Source organism: Lepisma saccharinum, chromosome 22 (assembly GCF_977018435.1).
Source record: "Lepisma saccharinum chromosome 22, izLepSacc3.1, whole genome shotgun sequence".
Classification (NCBI taxonomy): Eukaryota; Metazoa; Arthropoda; class Insecta; order Zygentoma; family Lepismatidae; genus Lepisma; species Lepisma saccharinum.
The window spans coordinates 22,068,328-22,088,884 of record NC_139250.1 but is presented as its reverse complement, the minus strand read 5'-3'; the positions used below and the strand labels follow the sequence as shown (position 1 = coordinate 22,088,884).

General features: G+C 39.6%; 1 protein-coding gene across 1 annotated transcript in view; it reads right to left on the bottom strand.

Annotated features, from left to right (window-relative positions):
- Nucleotides 1–11,994: 11,994 nt before the first annotated feature.
- The window catches only part of LOC146004968 (regulation of nuclear pre-mRNA domain-containing protein 1B), a 33,590-nt gene continuing 25,027 nt past the window's right edge, over nt 11,995–20,557 (bottom strand). The window contains exons 5-6 of the mRNA XM_083144045.1: nt 16,228–16,403; nt 11,995–12,359 (exon numbers count right to left, since the gene is read on the bottom strand). Coding sequence (XP_083000171.1) covers nt 12,213–12,359; nt 16,228–16,403 — 323 coding nt within the window. The 3' untranslated portion in view covers nt 11,995–12,212. The remainder of the gene's footprint in view (nt 12,360–16,227; nt 16,404–20,557) is intronic.

The following is a 20,557-nucleotide window of genomic DNA, read 5'->3' as shown; positions in this document are numbered from 1 at the left end:
TAATGACAATTCACATGATTACAAAAGAAACAGGTATTGTTGTGAAACATACCTTTCTACGAACGTTGACCCTTGTTCTCCTGCTCAGCAAATGTTGTTATTACTTTTTTGTTGAAGCCCTCTATGTTTGAAATGTATTCTATCTCTATTGTAAGCAAGTGCCAAGAAAGCGATAATTGACATCAATGCCGCTAGGAGCGCTGTCGTATCCATTGCAACAAACGATGAATTTACGTGGGTAAAATCGCCTTTTAAAAGACTGTGTGATAGTTATGCGTTAAGGTGATTGATAATTACGTGAATACGTCCGTTTTTCTTTAGGGGCTAAGCCCCGGAAGCCCCAAGGGACGAGCCGCCACTGCCTATTGAATTGATTTTCGACCAAGGTTGGGGGGGTAACGCCCCCTGCCCTCCTGTGTGCCCACTGGCTATCTTCCGTCTGCCCCAGATGCTGTGTTGTCGAAGTCAAAACGCGAAGTGCACGGCAACTTCATCTTTGTTAAAATCCCCTTCCGCCGCACTATCCCCATCAACGAACTATAACATTTCTTGACGAATTTTGGGCTCCTTGGCAAAGTCTGAAATGGTACTCTACAAAACATGTTACGTGGAACATACAGAATGTACTAACAGGTAATCTACCCGTCACAATACAATTCGCGTAATATAATTTCTCGAACACGACCTGATGATATCTTGAAAGCACCTGAAAGTTTGGTTCCACTGATGTGGGATAGCTGAAAATAGTATTTAGTAGTTTCTAAATTTGTCATTAGGTGGTAGCACAAACCAGCTTGATGATATTCAGTTACGAGGGTCACTATTTATATTTTGAGCCTTGGCAACACTGATTGAAGTTAGGCGCGATTTGACGTTTGCACGGAATCGTCTGGCATTATTGACCATAACGTACTTCAAATGTTTTGTCAATAGCTTGATTTGTGTTGTTTATGTTGCCTTGGAGATTGCGCGACAACAATAAAATGGAATTAACTCGTGAACATTTTCGTGCGATGATTTTTTACGATTTTCGACGTGGATTATCAAGACAAGAGTGCATCGATCAACTTACTTCCACATTTGGCGATGAAGCCCCATCCCTTGCCACTGTGAAACGCTGGTATAACGAATTTAATCGTGGCCGCCATTCGCTCACCGACGAGATTCGCGAAGGTCGTCCAAAATCAGTTGTTGTTCAAGAAAACATTGATGCTGTGTAAAACCTAATACTGCAAGATCGTCATGTGACATACTGTGAGATTGAGGCAACCATAGGCATTAGTTCCACCAGCATATATAAAATATTACATGATCATTTAGCTGTGAGAAAGGTATGTTCTCGTTGGATCCCACACAATTTGACAAAAACTCAAAAAGACGCTCGCGTCAATTGGTGCAAACAAATGCTCAATAAATACAATCGTGGTGCTTCAAAAGACGTATATAAGATTGTAACAGGTGACGAATCATGGATATATGCATATGAGCCGGAACGTAAACAGCAGTCGACTGTATGGGTGTTTCAAGATGAACCCAATCCAACAAAAGTTGTTCGCGCTCGAAGCACATCGAAACAAATGGTCGCCTGTTTTTTCGGGAAAACTGGTCATGTGGCAACTGTGCCTTTAGAGGAACGTAGAACGGTCAACTCTGAATGGTACACAACAATTTGTTTGCCAGAGGTCTTCAGTCAAATACGGAAAACAAACAAACGCCGTCGGATCATTCTTCATCAAGACAATGCCAGCTGTCACACATCTCGTCTAACAACCGACTTTATGAACAGTCAAAAAATCGAATTGATGGGTCATCCGCCGTACAGTCCTGATTTGGCACCCAATGACTTCTTCTTGTTCCCGAATGTCAAGAATAAATTGCGTGGACAACGATTTTCGTCGGCGGAAGACGCCGTTGATGCGTTCAAAAACCATATTATGGAGGTGTCTCAAGAAGATTGGAAAAACTGCTTTGACAAATGGTTCGAACGAATGCAAAAGTGTATTGACCATAAAGGAGAATACTTCGAAAAACAATAAAGCAGTTTTCAATGCCAAATTCCTGTTTTTTCATTGTTAGGCTCAAAATATAAATAGTGACCCTCGTAGCAGTCGATAAATAGCAGACGCCCGCATCACAGATTACCCGCATGGCCAGCTCAGTTTTATAATGGCGACCGTGCTCGATGATTGTACGTGGAGATGATTCGAGCTGACTGGCGATGACAGACTGCATAGCAACTGCAATAAGGTGTTCTCATTGTTTAGCCTACGGCTTAATGTACGATCGTTTGCATTTCGGAAAAGTGTGCGCACGGTGGCGGCAAACGTTTCGAGGATGATGGAGATTTTGAACGTGAGGTGCAACTGTGGCTGGGACAGCAGCCCAAAGTCTTTTATGCATCAGGTTTTCGCTGACTGATAAAGCGATGGGATAAGTGTATCAATGCTGATGGAGATTATGGTGCAAAATAAAAACTGTTTTCAAGTCAATATCTCACCTAGTATTTTTTATATGTATGCTTGTGACCTACTTAGTGACTTACCCTCGTAAGTAGAAATGAAGTAATAGCTTAGAAATGGTATAGGCTCGGTCTCGACCTAGTCTCGAGTTGTATATGTTAGTCTCGTTTTCGTCTCGTCACGGTATATAGTCACAACACCTACATACAACAGGCCATCGTGCAGACGTTCACGTTCTATAAAGACTATTAAATCACCTTTTACTTTTTGATGTCCGATTTTCACGCTACGAACCCTCGAAAACGACACTTTATACTGAATATATACGAGGGTTGAGGCATAAGTCATGGCAACTATTTTTTTTTCGCGAGAATGTGTGACCGGTACGAAAATCCTAAATATACAAAATGGAAAGGGGCAGAGTATGGTACTGTCGAATGTATGAACAATCTAGGGTAACGATAGTATAAGCCGGGGACGGATTTCTTAAAATTTACAGGAGAAAATACGAGAAAGTACTTACGGAATTGCGTTCTTGAGGACTTTCTGAACCCGGGAAAATGGTTTTCGAATCGTGCAACTTATTTGGCCTGTAAGTAAGGTATTTTTCGTCATTCATGCATCTCCGTTGTACGATAGCTCGTGCCGCCATTACCGTCGACTACGTGAATCAAATTTTCCGTGCGTTCGATCATCTAATCCCCTCCTGTCAGTGGGTGCGTTCCGAAAGTCGCACGAGTTTAACGCGTTAAACGAGTTATGGTAACTGGCCGTTCCATAACTGCTTCCGTGCGTTTCGTGAGTTTCATTATGCTGTCCCAAATCGAATTCCGTGCGTTTAGTGCAAGAACGAGATTCACCAAACGCACGGGCCAGGATGCTGGTTTGTTCCGTGAAAATCGTCTGCTCCTTGCAGACAAAGCGCGTGCTGATGGATTCAAACAGCACTAGTTCGGAATATGTATTATAATTTTAACAGATAGCAATATGAAGCAACATGCACAAGATAAGTATGCCTTGACCGTTCTTAGAATGTGATTAAAATGAGTAACAGTGGCCATAATAGAGTTTATTTTTGCCATAAGGACATTCCTTCCGCTGACGCCATGCGGAAACTTTCTCTAAACAAAACGCTGCGCCTGCGCTTTCGCCTAGTGTGTCCCATAAGTCCGTAAAATAACTGGTTTCACCAGATTCACGAGCCCAGTTATTTTTGTTGAATGCGTTCGTTTCGTTAAGACTTTCGGAACGCACCCACTGTAGCAACCACGCGGTAGTTTTACAAGATGACGTGTGAGCGTTTTTTTTTTTCCAATTTAAGGTAAGACTCTAGTTTACGTCCTTTTCCTAAGCAATACGTGTCATATATCGTTGGAAAGCTTATTTTATAAGGAATTCAACAACGTAAATCCCAAAGCGAGGAAAAATTTCCTGAAGGAGTGAATCGAGAAAAACCGATGTTGTCCGGATATGCGTAATTGAACGTACTGAGGGATTTTTTAGATGATGAAGCACATATTTAGGAGTGAAATGAGTGCTAATGGAACCTAACCTCGTAGGCATACCTCGACCCCGTGAATGGATAGTGGAGCTGTCGTGAACAGAAAGTGTAAAAAGAAAAAGGTACTTACCCGAAGAGATGACGGGTGCCGCACCACGATCGTGCACCGCGAACGCAAAGAAGCAATCACCATGCAGATAAGGACGTAAAGTAGAGTCTAACCTCAATTTTCGCTTAAAAACCTTTTGTGAATAGTTTGTGCGGCATTTATCGGTTCATAAGTTTGGAAACACTGCACATCAGCTGACGATACTGCATATCAGCTGACGACAGACAACGTGAGTCAAGATTTGCCCGCCGAATTAGCAACGACCATTAAATGATTATAATATTAAAAATAACGCTTTTTTCATGGAAAAAAAGTGATCCCCAGCTTGAAAAATGTTCCGCTATGCATATGAGGCAAGTAGCAATGATTTTTATTTGAAAATAAACGAGTTTAATGTGTCTCCGGCTTATACTACTGTTACACAATCTAGATCATGTGTAGGATGTAGAAGCGAACAAATATAGTACGGTGTTACGAGATGTTTACAAGTCAGAAAGCATACATGAGCTTTACAGGAAGAAAGAGAAGCATACTTCGGTAGAACACTATTCACCACAGTTTCCACCTGCTCCTTGTGGCATTTATTTCCCGAGTAGAGTTTATATTTGGATCCGAACCACTCTGCAAGATGCCTCAAGATGATCGAACCCAAGACCACTCCAGACAATGTGATTTTGTTTTCTTTGTTTATTCATTTTACTCCTCATATCTGATCGTTCAGTTTGCAGTGGCAATGGGATGAATTATGATAATAACCACATCCAATAATAACAATCTATTCCAGCCTTGGACCCCTATGTTTGCACCACAGTAATCTCTAGAACATGGATGTCAGCTTGGTTCCTGTTTACACTACTATACAGGCTGGCCATTAAACAAACGTTTATTACAAAGAAACTTTTACAGTTACAGTTGCATGGCTTGTGGCAAATAAAGAGAAACTCATAAAGTTTTCCCCTTTGTTCTAAGTAGAGGCTGAGTTCGTATAGGGGACGCTGCAATCGCTGGAACTGAAAATAGCATCAATATCATGAGTCGAAGTCACCGATTGGTGTACAACGAAATTATTGAAATCAGGTGGTGGTTGTCCATATTCTCTCCTAAAATGCTCTGGAGATCGCCTACAACAAAGGGGAAAACTATGAGTTTCTCTTTTCTTTTTTGTCACGGTAGTGATTGCTGCTACAACTGTTTCAAGCAATGCCATTGGCTGGTAGCTTTTTGGGGTAGTAAATAATCTGAGGTGATTAGGTTAGGCAAGTTGATTTTGGTTCTCATAGAAGACGATGAAAATGGTTGTAGCAGCAATACCGACCTTTCGTCACAAGCCATGTAGTTGTAACTGTATTAGTTTCTTTGTAAAAAAAATACTTGTAATGTTGGAAATACTTTGTGGCAACCATGTATATTACTTATGCAAAACAGTGCAAGCCTAGGCTAGAATTGATTCTTGGTGAAGTGAGGTAGCCCGACTGAATTCACCCCTCTCAACTGTAACTTTTGGTTCCGCCACTGGTGTAGATGAAGATGTTGGAGGGCATCAGAAAGCTTTTGTAGCTCTTGATTTGAACATTTCTTATCTTGGGTAACATTTTTCAGGTATCACCCTCCATGAATGAGTTTGAATAGGTGTCTCATACCATTTTATGCAAAGGAAAAGAGTTTCATGCAGATCAATGGATCATATTAGTAGTGACGTCACAGCAGACGACAAACCAGGATTTGAGTCTGAACAACGGGCAGTGTTTTTCTCCTACCCAAATCAATTGGATTTTCCATCGGAAGGGGTAGCTTTAATTTTTGTGACAGCAGTTATGAAACAAAATTATGATGCATACATCAATGTAAAGATGAGATTTCGGAGAATATGTCTACATTATCACACATACCTTAGAGAATAAGGTAAAGAATAACCAGAGTAAGAAAATCATGCATTTTTATACAAAAGTTGGACATTCCAGTTCCGAACACAGCCGAAGCCGACCCGAAGCTCACCCGATATCAAGTCGGTCACACTGCCGCTATGGATGATGGGAAACCAGCAGCCTCAGGCAATTGAAGCAGCGGAGCCCTTTGGCTACGATTCCGGATCGGGTTCCATTTGGAGCATTCGCTTTACTCGATTTCCTACTCCATTTATTCTTTACATTCTCATCTGTAAGGTATGTGACATAGATGTATTCTCCGAAATCTCATCTTTACATTGATGTACGATACGCATCATAATTTTGTTTCATAACTGCTGTCACAATAATTAAAGCTACCCCTTCCGATGGAAAATCCAATTGATTTGGATAGGAGAAAAACACTTGTTAACTTTGTTTGGACTCATGACATCACACTAATATTGTCCAATCGGTGGATGAGGTGGAGTGGAGGAAATGTCTGTCTTAAAAGATTCAGGTTCAGGAAAAACTGATGTCATCAAATCAAGAATTTTGTGGCTGAGTGGGGAGGAATGAACTGAAGTAGACAATGTCAGATTACTTCTCATCCATTCCTTACATGTAGGTCTTCAAATCTTTAGCAATTTGGAACCATCTCAGCATGAACATATCCAGTACTTTTTTCTTCGGAGGAGGGTGAACAGGTGAACATTTCGATTGAGGATATAGAACTTCACATCTAAAGCAAGTCTGCAAGATGTTGAATGGGAGAAAATTATAGTCTGACATCGACTTCCACCCGTTGGGAACAACCACTCTTTAGGCAAGGAAAAATATATGAAAAAAAAAACTACCTGCTGTATAGATTATACATGCACAGTTACATACACTTATGGGTTGTAATGACCTCATTAACTTTCAATCGAGTTGTTACAATCCCGAAGTGTCTGTGACTGTGCAATGCTTTGAAGCAAACAAATAGCCAAATCACTTAACTCTCAAGGTACGTTTGTTGCATAGTTGACGTCAAACTGCTGAAAAATGACATTTACTGGCGGAAGACAAAGTATTTTTACCAGTTGACCAGAAAGGTGTTAGTATTTACTGCTATCTATAGGGAAATAAGAAAACTACTTGCACAATGTTGTTTATGTCAGTCAAACCTCAACAATGGCCAGGTTGGCCCAACTGGTAAGCGATGTGGAAAAATACCATAGAAAGACCCAAATTGTAAAATTTTCGAAAATGACAATCCTCTACAAATGTAAAGTAATTTTTGAAGTTACAAGGGCTATCCAGAAAGTAACTCATGTTTTGGAATAAAAAGAAGACAAGTGAAAGTAGACATTTTATATTGTATATATTTTGAAGCGACACACTTACACTACTTTTTGATATAGTCGCCGTACAAGTTTAGGCACTTATCATAGCAATGAACAAGCTTACAAAGTCCATTGTCATAAAAAGTTGGCGCCTGTGCCATTTCTGCATGCCAGCCTAAAGGTCTGCGTCGTCATCCATGCGCTGCGTTGCTAGCCAGGTCTTCATGTGCGGAAACAACTGTTAGTCACCGGTGCGAGATCCAGGCTATATGGCGGATGGTCGAAAACCTCCCAATGAAAGGCCTGTAAAAGTTCCTGCGTCCGGTTGGCCAATTGCAATCTTTAAACATGAGGCACCAATGCCTCACTCCACTTTCACTCATCACATCTTTACCGTAAACTTCACACAGTTGTCGATGAATATCAATCGGTTTAGTGTCTTTCGCCAACAAAAATCGTATGACCGACCTCACTTCACAACTGGCGGGATTTTCAATTGGAGCACTCATGTTGACAATGTATTATGAACAGGGCAGAAGTGATACGAATTTCACACATCCACAGCTGGATGCGCACTGCACAAAATCGCAATGCTTGCCCTGATCCTAGCTGCACCCCGCCGAAACGTGAGTGACTTTCTGGATAGCCCTCGTATTTGTAATGACAAGTGTTAGCTTTCATCATTTTTAATGTTGGTGTTATAAAAATTGTTATAAGAGCGAAAATGTTACTTACTTCCAAATATTACAGTCATGAACTCACAATGCACCTAAAATGCACGCATAAAAAAAAATCACCCTCTTCATGTGAGAACATGTTGGTGAATAACTCTGAATATTTGATTTAAATATATTTTCTAGTTTTAAAAATATACAAATTGTTTGATATAACCAGAAAATGCAAAAACTGAGTGATTCAGCAGGCAGAAGATTTAAATCCCAGGCAGAGAGGTTAAAGATATACATAAAAAAGGTCCTTGCTACCAAGCACTTAATGAGGCTGAACTGGCTTGTTATTCATCAGATTCCGAATTAATATTTTATCCTCATAGAAAACAACATATCTACAGAAGCTGTTGAGATGGGGGTTGTAGAGGGGCATGGACTGTCTTGAAGACTATCTTTCCAGACAAGTCTATAATGATTTAACACATTAAAACATAAGTGTTGTGCATTTTGCACTTCATGTTAATCAAATGAATAAAGTTTATTCAACAGTATTGAAAATAAGTACCACAAAATAAAATAAAAGAGCATTTTTATGTGATTATTATCCAAAAAGGAACCAGTTAGGAGGAAAAAGTTTCCAAACTTGGAAAGCAAGAAATAAACAAATACAGTAACCCCCCCCGAGTTACGTAAGTAATGCGTTCCGTAAACTTTTACGTAACTTGAATTTTACATAAGTCAAATTTGTAAATTGCTTAAGCGTAACTTCCTAAGAAACTGCAATATTTATTATTATTATTATTATAAGTATGTATATTATTTACACAGTATTATTTTATAAATGAAACATCATGCAGCAGTATTTACTCGGATATAAAGTAAAAAAGTAAGAAAAATATATAAAAGAATACAAAAACAAACTGAAATCAAACTTTTCAAATAAAAAAAATGTCTTGCGACAGTACGTAACTGTGATTTTACGTAAGTTACGTATTACATAAGTCATTACTAAGGACCTCATGTTTGCCAACATTCTGATCATAGCCTTATATGTCAACACAGCAAATTTTATTTTACATAAAAACACATATTTTCCAGATTTCCGTATGTAAATACATATTTTGCGAATTTTCATTTTAAATACATAAAATCGCTCATTGACTTCAGCTACCTTGAAATCTTCGAAGGAAAAATGTTTATTCTCCGCACCTCTTTCATATCGAGAGTGCTAGGTTTGTTTTGTCTTTGAACACGCTCGCTGGCAGACTTCTGGCACCTCGCCTACGATCCTATTGGGAGAAAATAGCTGTAAGTAGCATGGAGCTGGCTACACGTAACGATAGCAAGGCTTTTTAACGAAGCAATGCAGCTATTGTGGCCGGAAGGCATAAAATTTGACAATGTTCTTCTCGTGACAGATGCTGCAGCTTACATGAAAAAAGATGCAGTAGGCCATGCCGTTAGCTACCCGAAAATGGTGCATGTTACATGTGTGGTTCATGCCTTGCATAGAATATGTGAAAAGATAAGAGCTCTTTATCCCAATGTCGATAAACTGGTTTCAAATGGGAAGAAAGTTTTTATCAAGTTGCCTAGAAGAATATACATTTTTAAACAAAAATGTCCTGAGGTTCCCCTTCCCCCTACACCTGTAGTTATGTGATGGGGCACTTGGTTGGATGCAGCTGTATATTATGCCCAGAACTTTGAAAAAATTGTACATGTTGTAAATGATCTCGACAAAGAAGAATTCTGCAAGAACTGTTGAAGGATCCCTCCTTAAAAATTGAATTGGCATACGTCTCAGCAAACCTGTCCTTTCTCTCTAATTCCATATGAAAGCTTGAATCGTCCGTGAACACTTTGGTAGCTTTCGTGGGTGAAGTCCGTATAGTAGAAACGAAACTGAAAGAACTCACTGGATCTAACGCACAAGTCTAAATGTCTAAATGTACAGATTTTTTGGGGAAAAACCAAGGTTTTCAAACCTTGTGCCAAATTGCACGTGTTTTGGAAGGTGAGGAAGAGGAAGCTTTGGAAAACTTCAGCGTTAGTGACATTTCGAGCTTCAAATATGCAAATATTGTTTCTTGTGATGTGGAGCGATCTTTCTCACAATATAAGATGCTTTTTAGAGATAATCGTCATAGATTTACAATGGAGAATTTGAGAAAAGCTATGGTGATCCAGTGCAACTCTCCCAAAAAAACAGCTCACTAAGAGGTAATCATTAAGAAACTGCTTTGAGGTGCTTAAAATGCATGTTATAGTAGTTTGTTTTTGTTACCAAATGTTTTTATTTATGTCACATATTTTCAACATTTATGACACATAAAAAATAAATATTTTTGAGTTTTTTAGCACATAAAGTTCCGTTCCCTAGTCACGTATTACTGTAAAATTCTCCAGCCTGCTTCAGGATTTAGAATGTTGTTAGAAAATTAGTTAACTTTTCCATGAGTGTTTCACTGCTAAGTTGATTTTCCTGACTTTTCTAGAATTTCCATGGAAACCTTGATTAATACATAGTTCTAAAATTGTATTAAAACAGTGACAGTCAATATTACTACTTAGTTCTGTTCATTTGGAACCATGGTGGCCAAGTAAGTAGATCTTCATGAGCCACAAGGGGAGCCAGGTTTGATTTTAGGTGAGAATTTTTCCGACCAAGTCTCTGGAGCTAACACATCCTCTAATCAATGGGTACCCGTGGTAGTAAAGGCAACTGGGGTATGATGCTGATCACACTACCTCAAGTGGACATCGAGTATGTGTGGGGTTCTACTTGCACCCCTGTTGTGTGTCTTCATGATATGCTGCAAGGAACAAAAAAAAAAGTAAAATTCCCCGTGATATAACACCGTGCAAAGAAGGCACATTTAGAGGATGTGGGGGCCTCACTTTGGAGGTGATGTGATCAACACCATGTGCCAGTTGCCTTTATCCCCCAGAGTTGCCCCAGGCACCAATTGATGTTGGGTGAGCCCCAGAGATACTTTATGTGAGTACAAGGCCGAAAAAACCAACCTTAGATCTCCCACCCTGGGAATTGAACCAAGGTCTCCCACATGGCAGTCAGATGTTTTACAGACAAGACTGCCACGGCTTTACTATTTTTTCACCTATATATTATGTATTGCATACACAAATATAAAACTGATACAAAACAAAACATGTAAAAAATAAGACAAAAATAAAGCAATATTTAAAAAAAAACTGTCATTTATTTTTTTAGAATAGGCAGACAGCTTTAGAATTGTAAAATAATAATATCCATGTAACAAAACAAAGATCACGGACATGCAAAATTTGTTCCATTGGAATCAACATTTCTCCATTTTATTTTTACGCTGAACTTGTGAAAATATATTTTTATCAACACACTTATACATCTCAAACAAAATTACTTCGTACACAATACATTTTTGTTATTTTGATTTTAAAGCAAAAACTTTATTGCTTTCTTTAAATTCTTGCAGATCGTTTCACAGTAGAATTGATAACAATCAAAGTGCATATTTAGTGACGTCTTTTTTAATTGCTCAAGATTCTGACCTAAAATATTACAGTTCTTGAGAAAGGCTGCGGCAAAATATTCAGTCACTAAACATATAGTTTTGTTATTAGCTCTGCTATCTAGTATCCCTCACACACATCCATACTAATCCCTTTAAACATTCCTTTCACATCTGACATAACATTAATTCTGATTTCAGGCATGGGAGAAGAAAGGATAAAAGACTATTTAAAATATCTTATATTGTGAAGCTTATGGAGTAAGCAAGTACTTGGTCACTTGTGTTTTTTTTTCATAAACAATCTTTCTAATTTCCTGTTATATACATGTTATGAACAGCTTGAAAAAAAGGCAAGAGAAAAACAACATTATTTTGAAATCACACAATTAAACCTTTCATGAATTACTAATAAATAGTCAATACTTATAGAACAAGTCATTCTGCATTTTGTTTGTCTCATAAGAGCTATATAATTCTTGGTATGCTTGAAGATATTTCTTACTGCAACAATATTCAATGCAATTTTCGAACTTTTAAAAACAAAATCATGTTCTCTTTATTGTTCAACTAGCAAGTAGTACATGTTACCATGCAAAATGTCATCTACATAGTACAGCAGCTATTTACAATATGTAATTACACATATCACAAGAGTGTTGCTCTTCAATTACACGTATTTGGAGTTTCACTGTGTTCATTGATAGTAAAATATTTACGTCATTTGACAAGTCCCATCGTCACTATTGTTATTAGATACTGAAAAGGTCACCGGCTGAAGGGAGAGGGGCAAGGCCTCCAGTAACATCTGGTAGCTTTGTAAGATCAGGAAGATTCTGCACATGAGATTTCAATTCTTGTCGTACTTGGTAAACCCTTAGCAATTTTTCTTTGTATTCCTGAAACAATAAAGTACATACAGATTAGAAAATTATATTTGAGTTTTGTTTTAAGTTCACTTTCATGTACAGGATAGGCTAATTGGAACTGGACCTACATTTTGAAGTGGGATCCAAACCACTATGTGCCTCCAATGGGTATCAAACCCGGGACCCCTTGACTACAAAGCAACGACTTTACCACTACACTATAGACAATTACAGTGGAACCTTGATTTTACATTTTTCAGGGAACTGAGATGTAAAAACTTAAAATGCAGGAAAATGTAAAGTTGGGACCATCAAGATAGAGTGTATAACACGGGAAAATTTTAAATCGAAGAACGTAAAATCTGGGTTCCACTGTATATGTATTGTTTAGAAATCTAAGAAGACATTTTAATTAGGATGAACAGAATTTCTGGATCTGGGTTATGCCCTTCCAAAATAGCCAGATCTGGTGAGAACCAGACACCTGGGTCCAGAACCAAAAATCAGGTCCCTGGATCCAAACTGGAAATTTGGTATCTGGAACAAAAAATTGATACCTAGATCCAGATCCAAAATTTGATACCTAGATCCAGATCCAAAATCTGATACCTAGATCCAGATCCAAAATGGGATACCAAGATCCAGAACCAAAAAATCAAGCACGGATATGGAACTAAGAATAAGATTCTTGTATGTAAGATAAAGTTCCCCGTGCATATAGCACTGTGCCATGAAGGAACACTTAGGAGATGTGGGGGGTAGGGCCCCACACACTCTCGATCTCGGCCATTTTGGAGGTGATGTAATCAGCACCATGTTCCACCAACCTTTAACCCACCTCCCCCAGGTATTCATTGATTTGAAGCCGGGCAAACCTCAGAGCCACTTTATGCGAGGACAAAGCCAGAAAAATTCCGATCTTAGATCACTCACCCTGGGAATCAAACCCAGGTCTCTTATGGCAGTTAGACACCCTACAGACTAGATCACCATTACTATGAAAAATATTATTTCATATTTTGATATACTATTCATATTTTCTTATTTTTTTTTAGATATCAGTGATTAATTCTACCTATTTTAGCTACATAGAAATCCAGGCTCTATTAATAACACAATTTTAATGTATGTAATTAGGTGACCGCAGTATGTGTTGCCTTAGGAAAACCAACTACATATTAGAAATTTACTTTGCAAAAGCAAGGTGTATGAATGCTACCTTTACAATCACTAACACACAATAACAAAATGGCAGACTATTAATGCTTGGTGTGGTAAACACGGTTTGGTAAATTTCTTATATCCGGAAAACGGATTTCTTCAAATTTACAGGAGAAATGACTTACCGAATGCAGTTTCTTTATAGTTGTGGAAGTTCGGGGAAGTGTTTTCTTGCATCGTTCATTGAATTTTGCTGGTAAATCATCTATTTTTTGATATAAATGTGTGACCGATGCACGAAAGCTGTTCCTTCCAGCTGGATGTTGCCTGTGTGTGATGACGTAATCACGGTTAATACCGGTCAGTGTTTCCAAACATGATTTTGTAACTGAAGAAGGTACGTTTCCGCAAATGGTTTGTGGGGCTATGTGTCAATGGTTTGTGGGGCTATGCGAGAATGGTGTGTGGGGCTACGCCTTTTTTTCGAAACCAATTTTTAACTATTCTAAGCTAAACGTGACCCAACCTAACCTAACCTTACCGGAAATGGTTCGTGGGGCTATGCGTCAAAGGTTTGTGGGGCTACGTAGGTATTTTTGGGTGCAGTGGGAGGAAACACTGTACGCCGTTTTGCATGTTACCAAAGGCAAAAAGAAACGAAGAAAACTTATGTCGCAAATAGAGCTTATTTCCGTGAAATAAGCGAAATGCCCACTTCAACAATGTTTTTCAATGCAGAATACGTAAGTACGAATATTGAAATTAAATGAACTAGCAATTTTCAACCGTTTTCCGGAGATAAGAAATTTACCAACGGTTTTAATATTGTACAGGTGATGTTTTGTATTTCAACATAAAAGGTAAAAAAGGTAAAGTGCTCCAGTGTGCTTAGCACTACGCCATGAAGGTGTATAGGGGTGTGTGGGTAAAAACCCACACTTTCTTGATCTGGTCGTGAGTGAGGTTGATGTGATCAGCATCATGCCCCTGACCACCTTTACCCCTAGGGTTTCCCCCAGGTACCCATGTCATTCGACGCTGGGTGGGTGCCGGGGCCGCTTCCAACGTTAGAAAAGTTCCCGGATTTGAACCGGCCGGGGATCGAACCCGGGACCTTTAGCATGGTAGTCAGACACGTTACCGACTGAGCCACCGTGGCCACATTGCAAATTTAATTCTATTATTATTATTATTATTAATTTCAAACGACTGCTGCCTTCATTAACACAAAGGTTATGCCAACTAGGACAGTAATAGAAATTTGTTCCTGAGTGGTGGTAGTTCAAAACTTTCCCATCAAGTGGTGTTGGTGTTAGCTTGAGTCAACTGCTGTGCTTCCTACTGTCTGTCGTTTTGGTTTCTGTTGTCTGACAGCCCTGGAAATCATGACACATTAACCAGCAAAATGCAGCAGACAGCCCAACTTGCCAATCAGTACCCTCTAGATGACAGAATGCCACCAGGGAACAAACATAGGAGTGATGCACCGCCACTTCCATCACAGATGCCATAACCTTTGTTAACCCCTTCCCTGTGGCAACGTTGAAGAGAAGTGCGACCAAAAAAAATAATCATCTATATATATAGATGCAACTGCAAATTTGTGTCATCGTAAATAATGCAAAAACTAACTATAAGAAGTCTTGCCGCAAATAAACATTCCATACTGGGTACGGTCAAAGGTAAGGTTCCCCATGCATGCAGCACACATTTAGGGATTGTGTGTGTGTGTGTGTGTGTGTGTGGAAGGAGGGGGGAAGGACCCCCACCCCCGCTACATATTCTCAATCTTGGCCAATTTTGGAGGTGATCAGCACCATGTTCCAGCCACGTTCACCCTCCAGGGTTGTTCCCAAGTACATATTGATTTGAGGCTGGGTGAGGCCCAGAGCTGTTTTATGCAGGGACTAGGCCGGTAAAATTCAGACCTCTGAACACCCACCCTACGAATCGAACCCAGGTCTCCCGCTTGGCAGCCAGACACCCTACCAACTACACCACCATGACTCTAGTTCCTTATTGCGAAAAAAATATTTTTCAGGAACTGACAAAGCATCAACAATGGATTGTTTGATTGCCAATAGCCCACATAGACTAATAATAGCATGAAAAATTGGTGTCTATTAAAATGACTTGCTGCAATACAAGAACCATTAATCTTGAAATAATATAGTATAGATGCTCTGCAAAAAAAGCCCAATATATAACTCTGCTGCAGTTAATGGGTTAATGAAGGCAGGGGTCCTTTGAACGCAATGCAGAAAAAATACGAACATCTATGCAATAAGTCCACCTTATGCACAGAAAGGCTAATCGGGACTGGAAATAAGGTTTACAGTGGGATCCGAACTACTATGTGCCTCCACCGGGTATCGAACCTGTGACCCCTACGCCATCGGGGAGGCCCTACCAATATGTCTGTAATGATCTGTACAATCCCTAGAATTTACTGTTTTCCTTTGCATACCGGACTGATTGATTGTGATTGCTTTACTTTATTTTACTTCGCCTTTTTGTGCAACTTTTGGCTAATTTGCGAAGATGGGAATGAGTGATGATGTGATGAAATCGACGAATGGACAATCACAAACATCCATGCTCAGGCCAGGATTAGAATCCGGGACCCGTAGCACGATGTGCTAACCACTCCACCACGGGGGCCGGCAACTTGACATACTTTTTAACTTTTTGGGTCTCTTTCCCCTTTTTTACTCTAATAATTATGATTTGTACTTACTTCTAGCCTTTCCTCCGCTTGCATAAGAAGATCCTTTTGTGCTTGAACATAATCCTGCAACATTGACCCCAGCTTCTTCCGATCCTCCATTTCAGCTGATAATCTAGTGTTATACTCTGTCAACAACTGGACAGCTTCGTTTACCTGCTCTGCCAATTTCTCTGCGGAGGCTTTATCTGAAGAAAACAAACAAAAGCTCAATGTAAACTTTGTGAAGGACAAATCTGAAATATACCTTTTAAAAATTACCTACTTTCAATGTATTTATTTTAGGGATGGGGCCGATTAATCGGCACTATCGGTATCGGCCGACCTAGCCATATTGGTGTATCGGTAAAATTACCGATTATTTTATCGATCCGATATATCGATAAATATCTGATAGTTTAGTGCAAAATTCGGTCATTTTTGTTGTAATTTTTATGGATAAATCTCCATGCCCTACTTTTTTAAAAAGTAAATGTCTAAATATGCAATTTCTCTTCCACTGCAGCCACTTTGAAACACACATTTTTTAAGGAGGTCAATTAACCTTTCAGATTCTTCCAGGACCATTTCTAATTTTATATCGGATCGGTATCGGTAAATTTTATATCGGTACTTTATCGGTATCGGTCAAAATTTCATATCGTCCCATCCCTAATTTATTCTAATTAGTGATTGACAGAGAAACTAAATATATGCTTATAGGATGAAACCAAGCATTAGTAATAATCAAAATCTACTTCATCATCATCCTTCATAGTTTCCTGCCTCTGGCTGGGCCAGCATAGAAGTCAAGCCTCTACATTTTCTTCTGGTCTTCCACTATTCCTCTCTTTCCATGGTGATCCAATCTTGTCCTTTCTTCTAACACTCTCCACTTTCTGCTCTTTCCACAAACATCTTGGTCTCCCCTTTGGCCTTATTCCCAATCCTTGGACATATCTTATTGGTGGTCTTTCTGCATCCATCCTCTTCATGTGTCCCAACCATCTCATCTGTGCCTGATCTATCCTCACCTGAACCTTCACCAACCACCCGGTCTCTTGGATCTGCTCATTCCTTATTATGTCCCTTCTAGTCTTCCCCAATATACTTCCTAAAAATTTCACCTCCGCTGCCTGCATCTTTCTTAAGTCTCTTCTCTTTTATTGTCCAAGTCTCTGCTCGGTATGTAATTATTGGCTCATACTGTAGTATGTGTTATATATTACCTCTTTGCATTTCACAGGTACATCTCTGTTCCACATTAATATTCTAATAGTTTGATATAGTCCACCTCCCATTTGTCTTCTTCTGTTTACCTCCTCATCTATTCTTCCACTTCTCTCAAGTATACTTCCTAGATATTTGAAGCTATCCACTACCCTCAACTCTTCACTGTCCATCTTTATTCTTGGTACATTTCTAGCTCTGTTTCTTGTTGTTATTAGCACCTCACTCTTTTCTGCACTGAATTTCATTCCTGCTCTTCTGATTTCCTCATTTCAACTATCAAGCTGTCTCTGTACTTCTTCTTCACCATTTCCCCAAATTATTATGTCATCTTCAAACACAGGGCCTTTATCTCTTCCTCTCCTATCTTCTTCCCCACCTCTTTGTTAATTACATCCTTTGTAATTATGAAGAGCAGTGGGGAAGAGCAGTTCCCTGTTTTTGTCCATTACTTATACTGAACCACTCCGATCTTCCAACTGGAATCTTCACACAGCTTTGGTTGGCCTTGTATGTGCTCTGCACTCTACACACAATCTCTTCCGCGACTCCTTTCTTTCCGAGAGACTTCCAAATCTTTGTTCTGTCCATAACTTTTCTATATCTAGGAATGCCATAATCAAATCATTTCCATACTCGTAATGCCTTCCTGTAATTGCCTTATGGTGAATATCAGATCTACTGTTGATCTGCCTCTTCTAAAGCCATACTGTTCCTCTCTCATGTTCAGCTCTGTTACTTCCCTTATTCTCTTCTCTAACTACACCTTTGCTGAGTGGCACGTAAGTGTTATTCCTCTGTAGTTTTTACATTCCTTTCTGTCCCCCTTCTTGAATATTGGAACTATTAGACCCTATGACTAATCAGCATTGGGCATACATGCCCACACACAAATAACCACAAACCATAACCTAAGTACAAGGGCTATCAGGTTAGCATCAGAGAAAGCTTAAGAGAGCTATTATCCCAGCGACTTATACCCCCCAATTACAATCATGGGTAATGTTTACAAACCATTTGTTACACTTATGGGAGGGGCAGAAGTGCCTTATTTATAAAGAATCAACAATTTTTAGGCTGACAGTAGCCATCTTGAATAACAAAAACCATGTGCTCCAAATCACATATTTATTAAATCTTTTATCGTTTATTGAAAATCAAAGATAACACTTACCCATAGGTAAAATAATGCCTAATTTACTAAAAGTAAATTCATTTGCAATTATCTGGCATAATTAAGCCAGAAAAGGTGAAAAAACACTTTTATTTACACTTTTCAAGCAATTGATAACTCTGCCATCTGGTGGGAGAAAGTGGTACTTCTCCCACAGACAAGGAAAGGTCTCAGAGGACTCCAGCTGGCCAATGAGAAGCCTTCAAGGCTGTGACGTCACAGAGCAGACTTTCAGATGGCCTATTGTGTGTTGAGCTGGGTGTATCAGCTCACTTGTATTCCAGACCCACCTGAGAGCAGGTCACCTGTGCAGTTGCTGGCAGAATCCAGGCTGTTAATGGCCGCCTGTGCCAGCAACAAAGGATGCATAAGGGAAACAGGGATCTAAGGTCCAGTTATAGTAAACATGGACCTAAGTGTGTGTGACCAAGTGAGATATTGTTTTTGTGTCATTCATCCAAAGTGGAAATCCAGACCACATGGTCGGCAGAACTCACACCATAACAGCATCCATAGGATATCAGCTAATATCCAAGTTGTTCTCAGCCATCCATGCAAGAAAATCCAGAAAAACTCATCCCTCGTTCCACCAAAGCCTTTGTTACACCAAGGGAGGAATGAATTACCATTTTTTAGTGTTGTGTACCCCAAAATTGCCCATGTGTCGGGATGTGGCTATGAAGGGTGAAATAGTGTGTGTACGTCCCCAGGTATGAATAGTATAGTGTGAAAACGGCTGGTATGTAAGTACAGAATCTTTTGTATATCTTTTTTGTGTGTTATGTACAGTGAAATGCTCATGTTTGGTGGTAGCTATGCCACACGCGGTGTTTTTTATGAATAAATATGTCGTTCAAAGGTGTCTGACCTTTTATCATTGAAGTGAATCACAAGCCTACCAAGGGCTCCCCTGGTTACTGATTATTAAATTTAGGCTAAAGTTCATCTGTTGCTTAACAGGTACCTCAAGGGATACCTGTTATTATACGGAACACCACACGTGGAATAGGGTCTGCGTGTGGCCGAGTAAAGCGTGGCTCTCTTCTGTTTTTGTTGTTTTTGATATAGTGTATATTCAAAACCAAAACAAACAACAAACTTCAACACCACCACCCCTTATATCCCTTAGTCCAATCTCTTGGCACTTCCCTCTCTTGCAAGTTACACTGTTGCCACTATGCTGTACAGCCACCGTACAGCAATCACTCCTGATCCTAGTATCATTTCCAGGTGCTCTACCTCTCTTCATTCTCTTCGCTGTTGCCTCCACTTCTTTCCATGTGAGATTCAATTTTGCTTCCTGTTTTCTTTTTCCTTCACTTCTTCATGTTCCTTTTTTCACGTTTAGCAATTTCTCGAAATCTTTTTCTAGTACTTTGGTGCATTCTTCCATCCCCTTTCTTCTTTTCTCCTTTACTACTGTTCTTGCCTCTTTCATCTTTTCCATGTGCTCTTTTCATGCATTTTGTGATTAAACTTTAAACCATTTTCTAAATGCATCATTTTTGTTTTTCACTGCCTCCCTAGTTCTTTCATTCTTATAGATAACAATTAATTTGAAACAGTTTCCAAATTCAAGTACTTAGGAGTAGTACTAACAAATGAAAATGATAAGCAGACTTAATTCAGGAAATGCACGTTGCTATTTGGCCGCGGTGGCTCAGTCGGTAACGCGTCTGACTACCATGCTAAAGGTCCCGGGTTCGATCCCCGGCCGGTTCAAATCCGGGAACTTTTCTAACGATGGAAGCGGCCCCGGCGTCCACCCAGCGTCGAATAACATGGGTACCTGGGGGAAACCCTGGGGGGTAAAGGCGGTCAGGGGCATGATGCTGATTACATCACCCCTACTCACGACCGGATCAAGAAAGTGTGGGGCGTTACCCCTACACCCCCTATACGCCTTCATGGCATGGTGCTATGCACAGGGGAACACTTTACCTTTTTTTACCTTTTATT